The following is an 18,436-nucleotide window of genomic DNA, read 5'->3' as shown; positions in this document are numbered from 1 at the left end:
ATGCACTGTGGGACGACGAGCCGGTGGAGAGAGTGGGATGCTCTGGGAAATATTCTGATGGGAAACCATGGGTCCGCCCATTCATGTGGACATTCATTTGACACGTGCCACCTACCTGATCATTGTTGCAGACCAGGTACAGCCCTTCATGACCATGGTGTTCCCTGGTGGAAGTGGCCTCTTTCAGCAGGATAACGCACCCTGCCATGGAACATGATGAAGAGTTCAAGGTATTGCCCTGGCCTCCAAATTCTCCAGATCTCAATCCAACTGAGCATCTGTGGAATGTGCTGGACCTGCAGGATTAACGGAGTTATTACTATGTGTAACATATAATTTGTATTGTTAAACAAAACAGAAAAGTAAGTAAATTAAAGCAATCTGGTAGTTATATTCGTTTCATGTAAGATCAACGGCGCTGCCAATGTGTCTATTCACAACGTGATTTTGCAGCGTTGCGTTTAGTAGCCAATCACAGGGATTTCTATTGAAATAATGACCAATCAGAGGTGTTAGTTACCGGATGTCCTAACCAGCCGCGGCGGTGATACGCATAAACGGTTTCTTTTTTTTTTTTTTTTTGCGGCTGGAACAACAACACGATGTATGGCAATGATAATCTCAGGTAATGTTTATGTGCTTTATTTAATGTTAAAAGCGTGTAATGTGACTTTGAATATCATTTAGTGCTCCCAGCTTTGCAGCCGTAGTAAAAGCAACAATGGATAATTTGCCTCAGATCTGGAAATTAAACAAATGGAAGCAAGAACGTTCAAACTGTGAACAAACAAGTGTATTCTACAACAAAGATTGTTTTAGTAGCTCAGTACGTATTTTTAATATTGTTTAAATGGTGTAATATTTGTGAATATGATTATGTATCCATTTCCTTTCGAGTGCCGTCAAGTTTAAAGTCCCCCTGAAATCAAAATGTAAGTTTTTTTAATTTTTAGTATGAATATGTTGGCCTTAAGGTTATGAATAAGCTGGTGTGTTCCAAAACAATGACAAAATTCACATTTAGGAGATATAAGCATTCAAAACTTACAGTCTCTCACTTCAGCTAAAATGGATCACAGATTTTCAGGACATCACCGAGCTTCTCATCAAATCTTCTGTCCAATCAAATGCTCTCTAGAATCTGAAGTCCCGCCCCCTCCTACACTATAAACAGACACTGAAGCTGCGGCTGAAATCGGTCACTTGTTCACACATTTACTAGTTTGGTGAATGGCACATAGTGCACTATATAGAGAATAGGGAACGGTTCAGACAGTGTAAATATGCTTTCCATTGAGGCGAATGAAGTCTGTTTGTCACGTGAACCGCCGCAGCGTGAGAACAGTCTGCTCTAATCCAGAGCCACATAGAGGATCATATGCGCGAGTCGGCTCAGACCACAAAACGTATTGGACCCATTTAAATTCTGCACAGAATACTGTATTTTAAAAGGATATAGAGGAGATTATGAGGAGAAACGGTTAGAGATTAGAAGAAAAACCAAAGCTTTACCTAGCTTAGCAGCTCTGGCCGAGCTGTGATATAAACAAAACGCTACTGGCTATTTTTAAAAATGGGCGGGGCTGTTCGATATATACCGCCCTGTCTTCCTGTTTCAGAAATTACGTCAACACATTGAATAATGCTGCGCGTTCCAAGACATTTCAGTGGGTCTTTAATCTCTGGTGCCATGCAAATGCCGCGAGAGCCCGCCCACACTCTGTTCTGATTGGCTGTGGCTTCGATTGATTGACTTTTAGTAAAAATATTTTTTAAAAATACAGTTTTTAATAATTAATATTTTAATTTATAAATGACTGCCTAATTCACAACACATGCAAATGCACATGAATTTGTACTTAAAGTCACCATGAAATCAAAATTGCCGTTTCTTATTTTTTTAAATAATTGCAATATTAATAATAATAGTAATAATATTGCAGTATTTATTATAAATTATGTATCCGTGCACATGCTTTTTTAAATTCATGTGCCCTTGTAATCTATAATCAAAATAATTTCTCCCTCTTGCAGTGACATCTCTTCTGATGATGTGTTTACTAGTGCGAGGGCGAGGCAACCTGTCACTCACATGAGATCGACCAATAGCAAACCACAACCAATCAATTTCTGATGGACAAAATAAGTCCCGCCCTACATCATTTCTTGTTCGAGAAGCTGTTTCACTCGGATATATGTCACAACAGGAAAGAAAAGATATCGCAACTTCCATGTCATGCAAACTTAAACGAGATGCACTTTCCCCTGAAAACGTGCAGAAAGTTCCTCGGAACAATGCAATTACCCTCAAAACAAGTTCAAACACAACAGAAAATGTAATCTTAAAACACATTTATAAGGCCACCTGGAGTAGCCTATGTAATTTTAGAATGAAAGTGATTGATGAGTCATGATTTATTAGAACGTTTGTAAGCAGATTTCATGCACAAATCCGTGTGTAATAAATGATACACACAATAATTAATACAAAAATATAAACGAACAGTTGAAAGTATACGGTGTATAGTGTACTAAGCAGTATGTTAGTTTTCCATTTCTGTAATCAACAGTGTCTTTGCAATCTGACGCATTTCAGCAGTAACGTGTCCCTTACATGCGGCAGTCCAGCACTAATCTGAGAAGGATGGATGACCCGAATGAATACGATTCAAATAAAACAATGGCAACATGTGGTGTGCTGCCCAGAATGCAGAGGAGGGTGCAAAATCCCAGAACAAGAGTACAACAGTAAAGAGGATTTAAATAGAGACAGGCAAGAAAAAGAGGGAGACAGAGAGAGAGAGAAACTTTTTGAAGATGTCATATTTTGAAAGTGGGCTTCACACTCCGCTAGAAATCGAGAAGCCTTCAGGGCAGAGATGTCCTTCTTACAAGATGGATTTGAAGGCAAAAAAAAAGGATGACGAATGTGAAAGGACAAGATCAAAGAGCAGAATATAATAGAATGAGGGAATAATAGAATTGTTATGGAATAGAAATATTTCTAGGGTAGTTCATCTATTTTCTTGAACAGAATAGAATAGAACAGAATAGAATAGAATAAGATGCCAGCTAACAAAACTATGTTATAAGAACATTCTGATAACGTTCCCATTAAATTATGAAAGCATTATTTCTGAATGTTCTGTGACATCCAGTTTTTCAATGTTTTTTCCATTGCTATACGAACGTTAAGGGAACATCCATTTCATCATTTTGCAAATATTATGGAAACTCTCCTTTTGAATATTTTCTGGAAAATACTGGAACAAGTGAATACATTTAAAAAAAACATTAAATGAACATGTTACAGAAAAAACACATGAACGATGTATAAATAATGTTTTTGACTAACTTTTGAGAACATTATTAAAGAGATTACTAAAAGAACGTTTATTCATAACTTTAAGAGAACCTTGCCAAAACGTTAGCTAACGTTCTGAGAACATTCCCAGTTGGGATAACCTGTTGTGAAGAGAAGATAAGATCTCTGTTTGAGACAAATAAACAGGGTGGTTAAATTATTGTCCCAATCAGTGAAATTGCCCTCAAATTGCTGCATATTCTTTCTCTGCCTCTCTGAAGTACACAAACACAGAAAGATGCTGTTCCCCTGTTTGAAATGCTGAATTCAAATATGAAATATATACTATACTTATAAATACCGTTTTCAATTAAAAACGTGTCTGAGTAAAAAATATCAGTGCTATTGTGTATTCCCCTCCAAAATGAACAGTCATAAGAAAATAGATCACAAACACCCACATATGGCTCATTGCAAATAGACAGAGTGAGGAGAATATAAAGAAAAGGACAGGAATGTTAAAACAGATAAAACGGCTTTAAATATCTAAAATGCAAAGACTTATGTAAAAAGCTTTGAAATAATCTCGCATTAGTGACTTCAGCAGTGTCTTTTTCAATCCACCCGCAGCAGAAACGCGCTATTTTTTCTACAGCTGTGGCTTTAACTCTCTCCTTCCACTGCAGGGATCCCTTGCCTACACGTTCATCCAAATTAACCGTCTAGCAAATCTAATGAAAGCGTCTTCATGCTGGGGGACTCTGCGGGTGATCTTTTGGAAACGGGTCAAGGCGCCGTTGCGCACCGTTATCTGACGTTTCCAGTGCTTGAGTATGAGAAGATTTGAACAATTGGTGCGGAATACAGAAATTTACGCTTTATTTTCTCCAGAGAGATAAAGTTCTCGAATGACTGGGAGAGGAAAAGTCATTTTCAATGAGGAACGATCCGCTGTGTTGGTGTGTAATTGCAGCGCAATTGAGAGGATTTCTGTCAAAACCAATAGGCTACATTCATCAGAATATTATCGGGTTACAAATTATTCAATGATTTAAGAGGGGCAACTTGCCAAGATTCCTGCCTGGAATTTCTCGCCCGCGTAATCTTTTGAGGCTCGTCTCGCGCAGTCCAAATTGTCTGTTGGCGCCCTTTGTACTGTCATTTAGCCGTCAAGACGTTTTATACAAAACAATAAAGATTTTGTAACATATTTTTGATGTATAATAATACTAATAATAAACAAAGTGAATCGCAGTAATTATAGTTTGTCCATTTCCTAACTGAACTGATATAGTTTCCTTAGCGAACACGTCTTATTATTTCGCGCGAAAACGCGCGAGCAGCGTATTGTTGCTATTGGTAAGTTCCTAGCGAACATTCTGTTCGCAGTAGTCTGTTTAGCAGACACTGACTAAAAAAGTGAAAAGTGATAAATATCTAGTCTACTTCTATCTACTTATAGTTTGCTGGTGTGCACTGCGATAACGAGCCTTACGTACTACGCAACGATCGGCGTACTGTTGCAACCTCAATGAACACTTACGTTCGAACCTACGTTCGCTTGCGTAGCCTACTCTAGATTTAACTTGTGTGGTGAAATGTTCCAAAACGCTTCAACGTACACGCAAAATATGAGATTACCTTAACATTTCTGTATTTATTTGATTAAAAGGCCTATAATTTTGCTGTTAACCTCATTTATTTATAATATTCCAAATAACTTTATTTTTCTAAAAAATATCTATGTATCTGTTCATTTATTTATTTATTCATTTAGCAAGGCTTTTGTGAAATTCGAGATAAATGCAAGAGAAAAAAATTGCTGCGGGCAATTGTGATTATTATTCATTTGAACAATTTGCACAGTCATTTCAGGAGGGGATTCCACCCCACCAGTGGATGCGCAGAGGTGCACAATCTCTCTTGTTTTTCTGAAGGAGTATTTCTGCTGTGGGTGGTGGTATTCAGTTCACTTTGCTTTCAGCAGATGCTGAGTTCATTCTCCAGTGCAAATATGGAGCTGGGTAAAATGACTGGGGATGCAGGATCGGCGCACGCTGAGCTTCACACACAGAAAAACCACTGAACACATCATCTGAGTAAATAGTCAGTTTATATAAGTATTTGAAACGCTGTGAAACCTTTCATAATGTGGATTATAGTACTGTGGATATTTGCCCAAGTTTTGCTTGGTACTTCAGTCGAAGCACAGGTAAGATGAACAAAACATTTTTACTCATTTCACATCACATCACCTTCATGTTTTGTTTGAATTTGAAGCCTAAAACCTTATAACACAATATATTTCAACACTGAACATAATGTCTTAGACATATCTAAATATTTTGCTTCTATCAGGTTCATTGTGAAAGTTTAAAAATAGAAAATGTTCAGTTGCTACCTTTCCATCTTATTTAACCTTTAAAATCACTGTAAAAAAAAAAAAATCACAGTCATATATGTGAAGTCAGATGATGTGATAGGATTTATCTGGAAATATAACATAATTGTATGCAGCATTGCAGAAATATTTAATATATTGCTCAGTTTAAAAGTGAATTGTCAGATTTAGTGTCATTTTGTTTGACAGGTGACAACAGATTTATATTGTAACTGGAAGAAAACAAGCATGCAAATGTCTTCTGATTCTCTTCATGTTGTTTTGCATGTATCTATAAAGCTTGAAGGTCTGTTGGTGGCTTTAAAACTCCATGACATCTCTGAATTCTCTGATTGGAGGTCTAATCAAATCCAGGATACTCAAGTCAAACACTCTGACAATCAATTTCTCTCGGTTTTTGTCTCTGTGCAGCATGTGGACCCTGAAGTAGGCTTAACAGCTCAGGAACAAGTTCTCCTGCTGTACGACATCAAACTGCAGTGCCTTCAGAACATCTCAGAACACAACCCTGCTGGTAAGACCTTATCTGTGGATTCCGCTTGCGCCTCTGAACCTTTTTCACTCTAAAACCAGCATCGTTTTGATGTTCAGTTGTAGCAGAGAGGACGTAATTTGCATAACTGATAGAAATATGGGAGGACTGAGATAAAAGGGACTCTAGAAACACATTTATGCCATTTGTTCATTAGTTTAAAAGCTTTTTACGTGTGAATTCACATCTGACGCCTAATCCATGGAACAGAATGTGACATCTGAATCAGTTCAGAAGACTTATCTGTCAAAATCTGCAGCCAGAGAGATCCAAGATCCGTTTCAACAGAAGATCTTTGTTTGGTTCATGTGGTTTTTGAACATGAATCTCTCTCGCTCTTGTCCAAATGTTTTTGGTCTCTCTGCTTTGAGTCTTTATTTAGACCCTAAATTACCTTACAATCACATAACCGTCTATCTGGCCACTCATATAAACATGCATGCATCTCAGCATATACAGTTTTTGCATTCAGTTGTGATGCAGATTCAAGGATTGATTTTTAGGCGCCTAAATGCAAATACACTCTATGTTGTTAAAGAGCTGGACTGGTTACCAATAGGTTGTGGGTTTGAATCCAAAAATGGATGCCCACCCTTTGCAAGAATGGAACAATTGAAACAATTTTCACTCAGAAATTGCTAGTAAGTTTCACAAATATTATAAACAAATGACAAGTTACACATTGAATTAAATGTGAATTAAACTGAAACAGTATTTTCTATTATGCTATACAAGTTCATAATGTTGTTTATGGGGTCTACTAGAATACTAATTATTTAATCATTCAAAACTGCAGCCCGTAAGTTTTGCCTCTTTGTCGCCATCTCTGTTTGAAACCTGCAATTGCAGTTATTTGCAGAATTATCATCTTTACGTGGGTTGTGCATCGGCATGGCTCCTCAGTGCGGATGGATCTAATGTTTGCTGTCAATCACCACATCGGTGTGGGTACTTGGATTTCAATTTCTTTTGCTTTTGACTATGAGTGAATCTCCAATTGTCACTGATGATTGTCATTTGGACCATTCTGGATTACAATCCACCATCAAAATGATAAGTTTAATTATTCCAGCTGCTGTGAGAAAAGGCTATAAATGATCCGCTACCAGCAGCATCCTCCACATGCCATATAGCCTACTAGCTGGGACTCGTTCTTTATGTAAACAGACGTGACGTAATGACGCAAAGACGAACAGCGGCATGCTCAAATTTCCCACGGAAACCTACCAGTACCACTCGAATTAGAAAACATTATTACAAGCTTACCGTTGTGAATCGGGCTTAGGATAAGGAGATAGTTTTTAACACTGGGTGGTTATGTATTTGCTTAAAAATTGTTTTTGGATCATTTTTAACCAAAAAAAGTTATGGACTCATGGACTTTAATCCTTTGTAAACTCGCCTTTCTGCTCTGATTGGTCAGCCAGCCTCAGTCTGTTGTGATTGATCTTCCGCTCAGAGCTTGTGTCGGAAATGTAACACCTTTTATCATAACCGGCGAGTATCAGCTCCGGAGGATTCCTGAAGCGCTGTCAATACTAGTGTAACTAAGCTAACAGTGGCGTCATGATTTGTGCAGTATGTTTCACAGTGGTAATTCTTTATTGTATACAGCTCTTACATTTCAGATGTGATATTATAACAAATTTATAACACATGACTTGCATTGGACTGTATAGTTCAGAAAGCAGTCCTTAGAAAAATAGTGAGAACACAACAAAAGGAATACTGCTGAGGAATACTGTTAAAACACATTTTAACCACTGTTTCCTAAGTTCGTCTGCCTTAGGGAGGCGAAAAAAAGGGGTTTAGAATCAGGGTGGAATAAACATCTCTTGGACATGGCGACAATGCACTACTAAACCAGGCCTCGCCCTTTTTTGCCTGTGCCTTGGGCAGGAATTATTTAAATGAGGAATATTTTGACGTGTTCATCCTAGAAGAAATCTCAAGACTACAATCGAGGCATTTCATGGAGTTCAGAAACAGTGTGCACTGATACAGAGAATAACTCCTTAGGAGTGGACTTTGTGCTTTGTAACTTTGCAGACCTTTTTATGCTCAAACAGCAACACTACACACTAAAGAAAGATGAAAATGTAAACAAGCATATTAAGACCCCTTACATTTTTTTTACATTGTAATGCACAGAGGCCTCATACCATACCATACCATTACCAAGCTTAATAGTCTTTTAAAGGCTTTAAATGTGCTGAAACTTTCAAAGTGCAATTGCTTTCAGATGTGCCACAGCAACAGAAGAGCCCACAGAACAGGTGAAAAATGCTGCACATCCATTACAATCCTTCTGAACTCTGAAGGGAATTCATGATGTCACAGATTAATAATGTGTAGTGCGGCTTGTGAGTCACCCTGCTGTTTATGGAAGCTGACGCACATTTATTGTTTTTCTTCCAATTTTCCTGTTTTTTTCTTCTTCATTTGCACGTGTTGGTCCTACCATTATCCATGTGTTAGCTGACTGTGTGACCAGGAAGACCAAGATAAGATCGTGAAAGGTTCCTGGTTACCTGTGTAATTCTGAATTAGGATAATAAGGCAGGAGGAATTTAAATAATTTAAGAGATGATTGGAGCACATATGAGTAATCACAGAAAATGATAGAACAAGAAAATAATCACTGAACTGTGAACCAGACGCTCCTGTGAATGGAGACACTTCCATTCAGCTGCGCAAGATTATACATGATCTGAGCTTGAATCTTGCTATACCCTGCAGTTTATCCATCAAAATCTTCTTATCAGCCAGTAATCTCACACATGCTGTGTCATATCTCACGCAGATGAAGATTTCATCTGAAATCCAACAAGTAAAAATGGTGTGCTTATATTTGCTAGTAGAGAATGCATTGTTGTCAACGTGTTTGTGTAAGCTATATAAACTACGAAGAACGAACTGCTGTGGTGTCATTTCAAATAAAATCAGCCCAAAACGAAGTTTGTTTCGGTAGTTCGAAACAGCTTGCAAAAGCTCACTCTGACTGGCGATTACATAATAGATAGGTGTGGCTCAGAAGCTCCGCCTTCTTGTACATGGAAATCTTCTTTGGTTTGTTTCTTCTGTGCAGTCTGTCACGGTCGATTAGACACAAGTAAAAACATGAACATACTGGAAAGCCACTTTATAGTGGAAAATGACATTGTAATTCTAATCGAAAGCGAAACTGTCACTGTTTAAACTTTAAAGCTGCTTTCTTTAAAGCAATCTAAATAAGCATAATGTGACTTGACTGGAGTGCAAATTGCAGAGCTTGTGCAAAATATATCCACATTGCTATGATCAGATGCTTTCTTAACTACTGTTTTTTTCACTGGATATTTTTGTTGTTTGTTTATTTTGTTAATGAAAGGAAAGCCGCAGAGTATTTGCATATTCATCTAAATGCCGCTCTGAGCAGTGTGGGTGGCATCTGGATGTTCGCTCACAGTATCCCACTGCTCACATATGTAAGGGGTTGGCTGTATAGATAATCCAAAGAAGATGTGTGACACAGGATGAATGAATATTTACAAGACTTTAATAAACACTGAGAGAATGAGAACACTACACAACTAACATAACGCTAACACAAGACAAAGAACTGATGAAGACAGAAGGCTTAAATACACAGAGGAAGGTAATCAACACAACAGGGAACAGGTGAGGACTAATTAGAAACTATTACAACAGATTAATGACTAGAACTCAGGCAAAACAAACAATGAAAACTATGGCTAAGGGTACATTTACATGACAACGAAGTACTAAAAACAGAAAAGTTATATACATACAGAAGGCACCAATGTCAAAACCGATGTCAAAACGAAGGCACCAATGTCACTGTTTTCACAAATTTGATAATGGTATCGTTTTCAAAAACTTTGAATCCTGTATTCAAAAGTTTGCATTTTCAGGCCCCCAAAATGCCATTGTTGTGTAGTTTAACGGCCAAAAGAAGTTTTTTGTGTTTTTTGTGTTGTGTAATTGCCCCCCCCCTGTTACAGTGTATTTCAAACTTCTTTTTACCCCTAAGCAAAGAATGAAAAAGAACTTCAACGTGAGTATATCAGGGCCTGAAAGTCCCTGTAAAGCCATATTAAAGTATGTGTTCTGAGTTTGTCACACCACAGAAAAATGTGTTATTAACCACCCAGCCAAATTTGAATGATAAAAAAAAAAATCGCTAAGTAAATGAAATAAGTAATCCAAATCGTGAAAAAATAAGCAGTGTTCTCAGACGCTGGGGGCATGTCCGCTGTCGGAGCTGAAACCACACCCACTCGCGAGAGCTGCCGTCTCAACCGGTGTCAACTTGTCTAATGAGTCATACTGATGCATATAAACAAAAGAATCACGTTAGAGGGTTGCAAAATTTAGAAGAGTTACTGTGGACTACCTACTAATTATAACATAAGCTTATGAACACGAGGCAACTTACACTCATTGGTGGGCACGTAGTGCCGACTGTAGTCTACAGATGTCGGCTCCGCAAGACGGGAGGATGAAGGCCGGGACGGGAGAGACTCTGTCCGGCCCATCACCAATAACAGCAGATTATCAGTGAATCCCAGTTGTCTCTGATGAAAGTTTGTAAAACTATCCGGTGTAAAATGATCACTGCAGAGATTAAATTATTCCACCCCTTCTTCATATCATCGTTTTTTTAAGAAATTTAAATAAGGAATTTTGAAGTGTGTTTGCCTTTGCAAAACTCACCGCCAAAAAGTTAAGCTGCCTTTATACAACAGTTCAATAAACATTAATTTAATATTGACTAAAGCCCTGTTTACACCTGGTATTCTAAGATGCATTTTGGTCAATCGGATCACAAGTAAACAAAGCTAAATACAGGTGTAAACGGGCTCTAAAACATTTTGAGCTTGTCCACTTTCGGACACTTCCAGAGGTAGTCGAAAAAGCATTCGACCGGATTGCTTTCAATAGTGTAAACACCTATGCATTTAAACAGCCACTAAAGACTGCCTACTCTCCGCCTACTGACCTAATGTGTAAACGTTATGGAAAGCGCGCTAGCCAGATGGGATTTAAACTTTGTCGGCTGAAGACCCAAGTTTGGTTTGAAGACGAAAAACCTTCTGTCAGAGCAGAAATGAAAGATGATGCTCTCTGTGTTTTTCCGTCATCTCTGATACTTTCGATACTGATACTGATGTATCAGACAATTAAAAGGATGCAAAAGGAAGGCTGACTTCCAAGGATCCTTCAAATTTTGACAGCGCTTGATGATATGGCAGCCTAGATGTGCAGCCTTACTAAGATGCAGCCTTCAAATGGGAAGCACCCATTGGCATAACTATGAAACCTGCAGAAAGAGGGTATCAAACAGTGAACAATGCTGCTGTACAATTATAACTCTGTGGTCTTGGAACGCCACTCAGTCAATCAAATTCGAGGACTGGAATTATCTTGCCACATGAACCATATCTTTCCAAATGCATTAGTCCTTTACCCAATTATAAAGCCCTCTCCAGATATTATATATGTTTAATCTCTAGTGTTGGTTACCTAACCCACTATATATATATAAAAATGCTTCTGTCTAAGGATTATGTTTGCAATTATTTTCTTTCCATTTAGACATTTGTGCTTCTCTTCAAATGCACGATAAACATGAAAGCTATACAAAAAGGTTTCCTTTTGTTTGACAACATTTGCTAATATTGGTTATTAGAGGTAATTAGAGTGTAGCCGTTGTCATTTGCATCGAGTTGTGGAGCGCCCTCGCTGAACCTTCATTTGCCATGGCAACTATCGGAACATTCTCAGAATATTCAGAATTCTCAAACTCTAAATATAATGTGTGGGCTCTGAGATACTGTATATATTGTCCAAGTGTTAAAGACAACATGGTGCCTGTGACATCTCACCTGATGACCCTCAGAGTCTACAAATAGATATGTTACAGCTTGTTGATGCTCTTTCTTTCAATCACCAGGTTGAATTGAGCTGTGCTGATTCATTCACTCTGAATAAGGTTTTGAAATAGCATCAGGGTCTTGTAGCGCCGCGGACACTCTCCGCTCCCTCCAGGGAATTGACCAGTTGGAGTGGTGCTTCCATACAGAGACCTTGCCCTTTTCACTACACTGTTCTGTGGAGGTTGGATCAATGTTTGACAGAATACTTGCACTTAGAATGAAGACTTACAACGGCGTTGAATCAATGAGCCGTGAGGGAAGATAAAGCGTGTGCTTTGAGATTATTCCTTTCATAATAAATCATCTTAACAAGTTTTCACTTTGCAAGATTCTTAAATATATAATATGCTGTTCTTAAAAGTATACTTCTTCATTTTCCTGAAATCAATCTGTTTACAAATGCATGAGCAGTATGATTTATTTTATTAATAATGTATCTTTTGAAGTACAGCTAATTTGTCATATTGGAAGATGTGTGATAATTGCTGAGGCATGAGCTATGCTTCGATGAAAGCATTGTAATTATACTGTCGGAAACATTATGAAAACATGAAGTCTCACTTAAGATGACCCTGTTACTGTCTGTTACTAAAGAAACTGTAATTACATTAGACGTTCCTCGATGGACTCTTAACAGTTTTAATTAGGTTTTATATAAGGCTAGTTTCGAGTGAGCAATGGACCGTGATGAAACACATGCAGAATGAATTTCTTCCCTCATAAAATCATGACCAATTTCAACTAGGCCTGGTATTGATAAAGATTACCAATTAATTTCCAATTAAATAGCTATGGGCAGTGTTTCAGACAGATTCAAACTGTAACTCATCTCTTTGAACTATCCATTAAAAGAACCGTCAGTTGTTTTGGGAATCACTATACACTGTATAAGTGGGGGGTGGGAAGGGGCTTAAAAATTTAGCAGGGAGTCTTAAAGGGTTAATTCACCCAGAAATTCTGTCATTTATTACTCACCTTCATGTCGTTCTACACCCGTAAGACCTTCATTCATCTTCGGAACACAATTTAAGATATTTTTGATAAAATCCAATGGCTCAGTGAGGCCTACATTGCCAGATATCATTTCCTTTTTCAATGCCCAGAAAGCTACTTAAAACATATTTAAAACAGTTCATGTGACTACAGTGGTTCAACCTTAATGTTATAAAGCAACAAGAATACTTTTGTGCACCAAAAAAACAACAATAAAATAACGACTTTATTCAACAATATCTAGTGATGGGTGATTTCAAAACACTGCTTCATGAAGCTTTGAAGCTTTACTAATCTTTTGTTTCGAATCAGTGGTTCAGAGCGCGTATCAAACTGCCAAAGTCACGTGAACCACTGAAATTTCGAAACACTTGTGATGTAACGAAGCCTCGTTTACTGAAATCACGTGACTTTTTTCTTTGTGTTGACATTAGTTGAGTGCTCTTTGGCCATTCATTCATGCGCTGCATGGTCTTTACCAATAATTTGCTCTATGGAAACTGCATTAGAGACTAGTGTGTTTCTGGAATTTTCCATATGTACTCAGAGTAATCACAAAGTTTATTTAAATTGAACATTCCACATTGCTTTTTGCATGGCAGTATTTGCTGTTAGCAGTCTGTAACGCGCTTTCAGAAACCCTCCACCTTCCCCAGCTCCACCTGCATAGATCTGCTATGGGTAATTTCATGTATGTTATATGTGCAGCAGCAGCATGTCTTACTTGTACTGGCAGTAACAAGACTTTGTGCATTCTCTGCAGCAGCAGCAGTGTAGCAGATCTATTCCTCCAAGACCAAATAAATTAAAATTGCCATATCTATTACTATGTTATTATCTCTGAGAGTTGTCATAACAGAAATGCAACTTATGCTTTACTGGAAATTATGGATCTTTACTCAGTCTCTTTAGAGTGTTCTTTGATGATTTTGCATTTCCATCCTATAAATTGTAATTGTGGTTTCTACATTGTGTGTGCAGATGAGGTCTGTTCTCCTGGATGGGACGGACTGGTTTGCTGGCCTCAAGGTTCCCCAGGAACCGTCACCAAAGTGCCATGTCCCGGCTATGTGTACGACTTCAACCACAATGGTACATGGCAGCAAAACTCATTTTAACTTTCACCAGTTTCTTCTACAAGATCTAACAATATCTTGTCAAATTATTCTGTATCTTCATTTTCTTAGGATTTGCATACCGTCAGTGCAACTTGAATGGATCGTGGGTATCGGTGGAGAACAGAACTTGGGTCAATTATTCAGACTGTCTGCGGTTTATGGCTCCAGGCATTGAAAAGGACAAAGTAAGTCCAATTAAACAGGCTGGAAGAGGTTGTGGTGTCTTATTGACAAGTTTCAAAAATCATTCAAGAGTCACTTTTTGATTATAATGCTCCAATGTGATGTAGTTAGGTTTGTGTCTTTAAACACAAAGTCTTATTGCAAGCCATAAAGCTGCTTATACAGATTCAAATGCCACTAGTTTTTATTAAGTCAAAACTCTTAGGAAATGTCTAAGATGTCAAGTTTCGTTCGTTGATGGCTCAAGTGTTGTTGTGTTTCCAGAGGGACTTTTTCGAGCGGCTGCACATCATGTACACAGTCGGCTACGCGGTGTCCTTCAGCTCTCTGCTAGTCGCCATTTTCATCATTGGATACTTTCGGTAATTGAACATCGGTCACATTTTCATACCCAGCAGACTTTGGTCCCACCCGGCAAGTTAAAGAAACACTAATAACTCCATGTATTTATTATGAAGTTGCACAGCAAGCAAGTAGAAGTGGCTGCTGTTGAGGGATTCATGCAGGACGATTCAGACAGTCTCAGGTCTTCAACTTTAAAGTCCTTCAGACATTAAATTAGTTGAAGAGTTCCCCAGCGAGTTTCTGCTATAAATGAACAACTTGTACTCTGCTTTTTCAATTTGAAAGGCTCCAGTGAAGGGTTTTATTGAGTCCACATTTATTACCTATTTGCAGAATTTAATTTATTTTTTAACAAAACATTATATGAAGCAGGTTAATTATTATTGTTCACTAAAATTAAAAATAAAACCATAAAAAACATTTTCATTACTTGAAATCTAAAAATCTACTTTCACTAAAATAACTAAAACTATAAAAACTTAAAGAAAAATAAAATCTAATTTAAAATATTAACAAAATTCAGTGATACTAAAATAACACTGATATGATGGCCAATTCAAAACTGTCTTGGAAACTTTTTTTTTTACCATGCATCCATCATTTATTTTTGATACTTTTATGTGTCTTTTATGCTAAAGATTTTATTGCTATATACCTTTTTGGTCCGAGACTTTCAATCTTAAAACATGAGAATCCATCATAAAAATATTACTTATTCAATTGATAATATAAAATATCCACTATTCAATATTTATTGTGTAAATAGTTTATATCAATTTCTAAAAAAATACTTTTGTGAGACCGTCTTTTAGTTGTGGTGTCATTTCTGCCGCAACAAACAATTTTGCAGTTCACTTTTTTTTTTTCAAAAGTTAGATAACTTTGTTATAATAAAGTCAATGAAGAGCTTGAGATGAAATGTGAGACATGCTGTTACAAACTGCTCCAAATCTGGGTTGAAGATCCAAAAACACAGATTTATTGAGGCTAATCCACAACCATAATCCATATAACAGGCATAGAATCAAAACCACAGGGCAAACAATCCAGATAAGTCCAAGACAAATCCAGGGAGACAAGCAGAAGATCAAAACCATGACACAGAAAACTAGAACTAGCCCTCAGAAATGCAGCGTAACACATACAAGACTTCACAAAGCAAGAGTGAATACACAGGGCTATATGCTGCCTTCATGTGCTAGCGGAAATTTGATAATTCCCACTTCCGAAGTATTGATTACGAGCTCATCACAATGGAAGGGCGTTCATGTGCAGTTTTTACCTAGGAAACTCATATTTACGATAATTCCGAGAACACGTAAAGGCAGCATAAATAGGCAAGAGGAAACAAGGTAATAACACGATTAGTCTAGGCAAGGGGTTATGGGAAATGTATTTCATGGTGAGATAAAGGAGACAGAAGGAGTGCCCTCTGGTGGTTATCATGGGCACAGCTGGCAGGTGTAACATGCATTGTGTAAAGAAAACAAAGAAAAATCAAGGTAAATATCACTTTTGATTTTGTATTGTGTAATTTCCAATCACACTGTAATTTTCGTTAAATTAGCCTATGTAAAAAGTATGAAATGAGATGTGGGGAAATGACATTTATCCATGCCATTTTGAGGGGGGGAAATACGGAGCTCCGGCCTGAAGGGACATGGTGAAGGAAAAAAATATGATATGGAATAAAAAATGATTTGTCAATGCTTTTGCATTTTCTCACAAATGTTTTTTTTTTTTTTTTTTGCTCGCAAAATGTTTTGCACAAAATGTCCACAAAAAAAAAAAAAAAAACGCATATTTTTTTTCCACCACCATGTCCCTTTAAGGGCTCCATAGGAGAAGGACAAAAATGACAAGATTTTGGCATAAATTTTCTCTCTTTTTGTCTCCCAGGCGTCTCCACTGCACCAGAAACTACATCCACATGCATCTGTTCGTGTCTTTCATGCTGCGTGCGGTCAGCATTTTCGTGAAAGATAGAGTGGTGTATGCTAATGGTCTGCTACAGGAGTACGACACCATGCTAATGGACAACATCAGCACCATCTCCATTTCCCCTCTTGACAAGACTCAGTATGTAAGTGCAATGAGTCACCCGAGTTTAATTATATTTTTGTTGAGATGAAGTGAACTAGTTTTGGCTACAATGACTTTAATTAACTTGAGTTAACATAACTTAAATTAACTTTACTTTGCGTTGACATTAGTTGAGTGCACTTTGGCCATTCATTCATGCGCTGCATGGTCTTTACCAATAATTTGCTCTATGGAAACTGCATTAGAGACTAATGTGTTTCTGGAATTTTCCATATGTACTCAGAGTAATCACAAAATGTATTTAAATTGAACATGCATATTCCTTTCTCCCATTCACTTCAAGAGGCTTTCAAGACTAATGCAGCAAAATGTAGAATTAATGCTGCCTGACTTATAGGCAGCATAACAATGAACAGTTGTGCTGTGATTGGTTGATTGTAGATTTCTGATTGGCTGAAGCCAACGTTGTTTGTTTTTTCAGTTTGGCTGCAAGATCACAGTCCTATTCTTCATTTATTTCCTGGCAACCAACTACTACTGGATCCTAGTGGAGGGACTGTACCTTCACAGTCTCATTTTTATGGCGTTCTTCTCCGACTCCAAATATCTTTGGGGTTTCACCCTCATAGGGTGGGGTAAGTGCGCATGTTAAGATCAATCCACAGTTGATTTTGTTCTTAAACATTGTTTACTTTGACCTGCCCAGACGTAACCTCACCAATTTCACAGCTTGTTATGATAATTCTCATCTGAGGCTTCTGTTTATATCTGCTCAGTCGAATCGTTTTGCTGTCCTTTGAGGCGGAAACACTTATTTAAAGCCTTATTTATTCATACTTTATGTTTGATGCATAATACTCGCCAGGCAAGCCGAGCAGACATCTTTGAAGTGCAAATACTTCTGGGAAGGTTCCTGCTTTCTTAGAGATTTTGTTGAAAGCCGAATGATAGAGAAGCCCAAACATGTTTGTTCTACTTTAAACAGATTAACAATGACACAGAGCACAGCATCAACAACTTTACATTCAACGATAATGTTTATTACTTAAGCAATGTAGTGATGTTCTAAACATATTAATGTGTCATCAAAATCAGTAATGCATAATTAATGTTCCTGGCATCAATGTGTTTGCCGTAGAGTAAGCACCTAATGAGGACTACATTTTCATATTCATGCACTCCGAAACATCAGATCAAAAAGACATCACTGAAACTTGTTTGCTGAAGCTTTTTCATAATTAATAAACTCTGCATTTAGAGAGACATCATCTTAAATCAATGCATATATTTACTCTCAGCATATATTTTATATATTCAGACCATTAACATATGAATATTGAAGTGTATTTTTTCTAAAATACTGTAAATTGTAAGCAAATAACCTGTGATTTAAGAGTTTAGAGGCAATAGAGAAGGAACAAGGATATATAACAGGTTATCACAGGTTAGTTTTATAATTATATATATATATATACAGGTGCTGGTCATATAATTAGAATATCATCAAAAAGTTCATTTTTTTATTATAAATTATTTTTAAAAATGAAACTTTCATATATTCTAGATTCCCTACATGTA

The 18,436-nt window shown here is 37.3% G+C and overlaps 1 protein-coding gene across 1 annotated transcript in view; it reads left to right on the top strand.

The window, feature by feature from the left end:
• Nucleotides 1-3,978: 3,978 nt before the first annotated feature.
• The window catches only part of pth2rb (parathyroid hormone 2 receptor b), a 32,568-nt gene continuing 18,110 nt past the window's right edge, over nt 3,979-18,436 (top strand). The window contains exons 1-7 of the mRNA XM_051911307.1: nt 3,979-5,516; nt 6,117-6,219; nt 14,151-14,261; nt 14,357-14,472; nt 14,735-14,832; nt 16,715-16,898; nt 17,340-17,493. Coding sequence (XP_051767267.1) covers nt 5,454-5,516; nt 6,117-6,219; nt 14,151-14,261; nt 14,357-14,472; nt 14,735-14,832; nt 16,715-16,898; nt 17,340-17,493 — 829 coding nt within the window. The 5' untranslated portion in view covers nt 3,979-5,453. The remainder of the gene's footprint in view (nt 5,517-6,116; nt 6,220-14,150; nt 14,262-14,356; nt 14,473-14,734; nt 14,833-16,714; nt 16,899-17,339; nt 17,494-18,436) is intronic.

Source organism: Ctenopharyngodon idella, chromosome 10 (genome assembly GCF_019924925.1).
Source record: "Ctenopharyngodon idella isolate HZGC_01 chromosome 10, HZGC01, whole genome shotgun sequence".
In the NCBI taxonomy this organism is placed as follows: domain Eukaryota; kingdom Metazoa; phylum Chordata; class Actinopteri; order Cypriniformes; family Xenocyprididae; genus Ctenopharyngodon; species Ctenopharyngodon idella.
The sequence above is the reverse complement of the archived record's forward strand: the minus strand, read 5'-3'. Positions and strand labels throughout refer to the sequence as shown.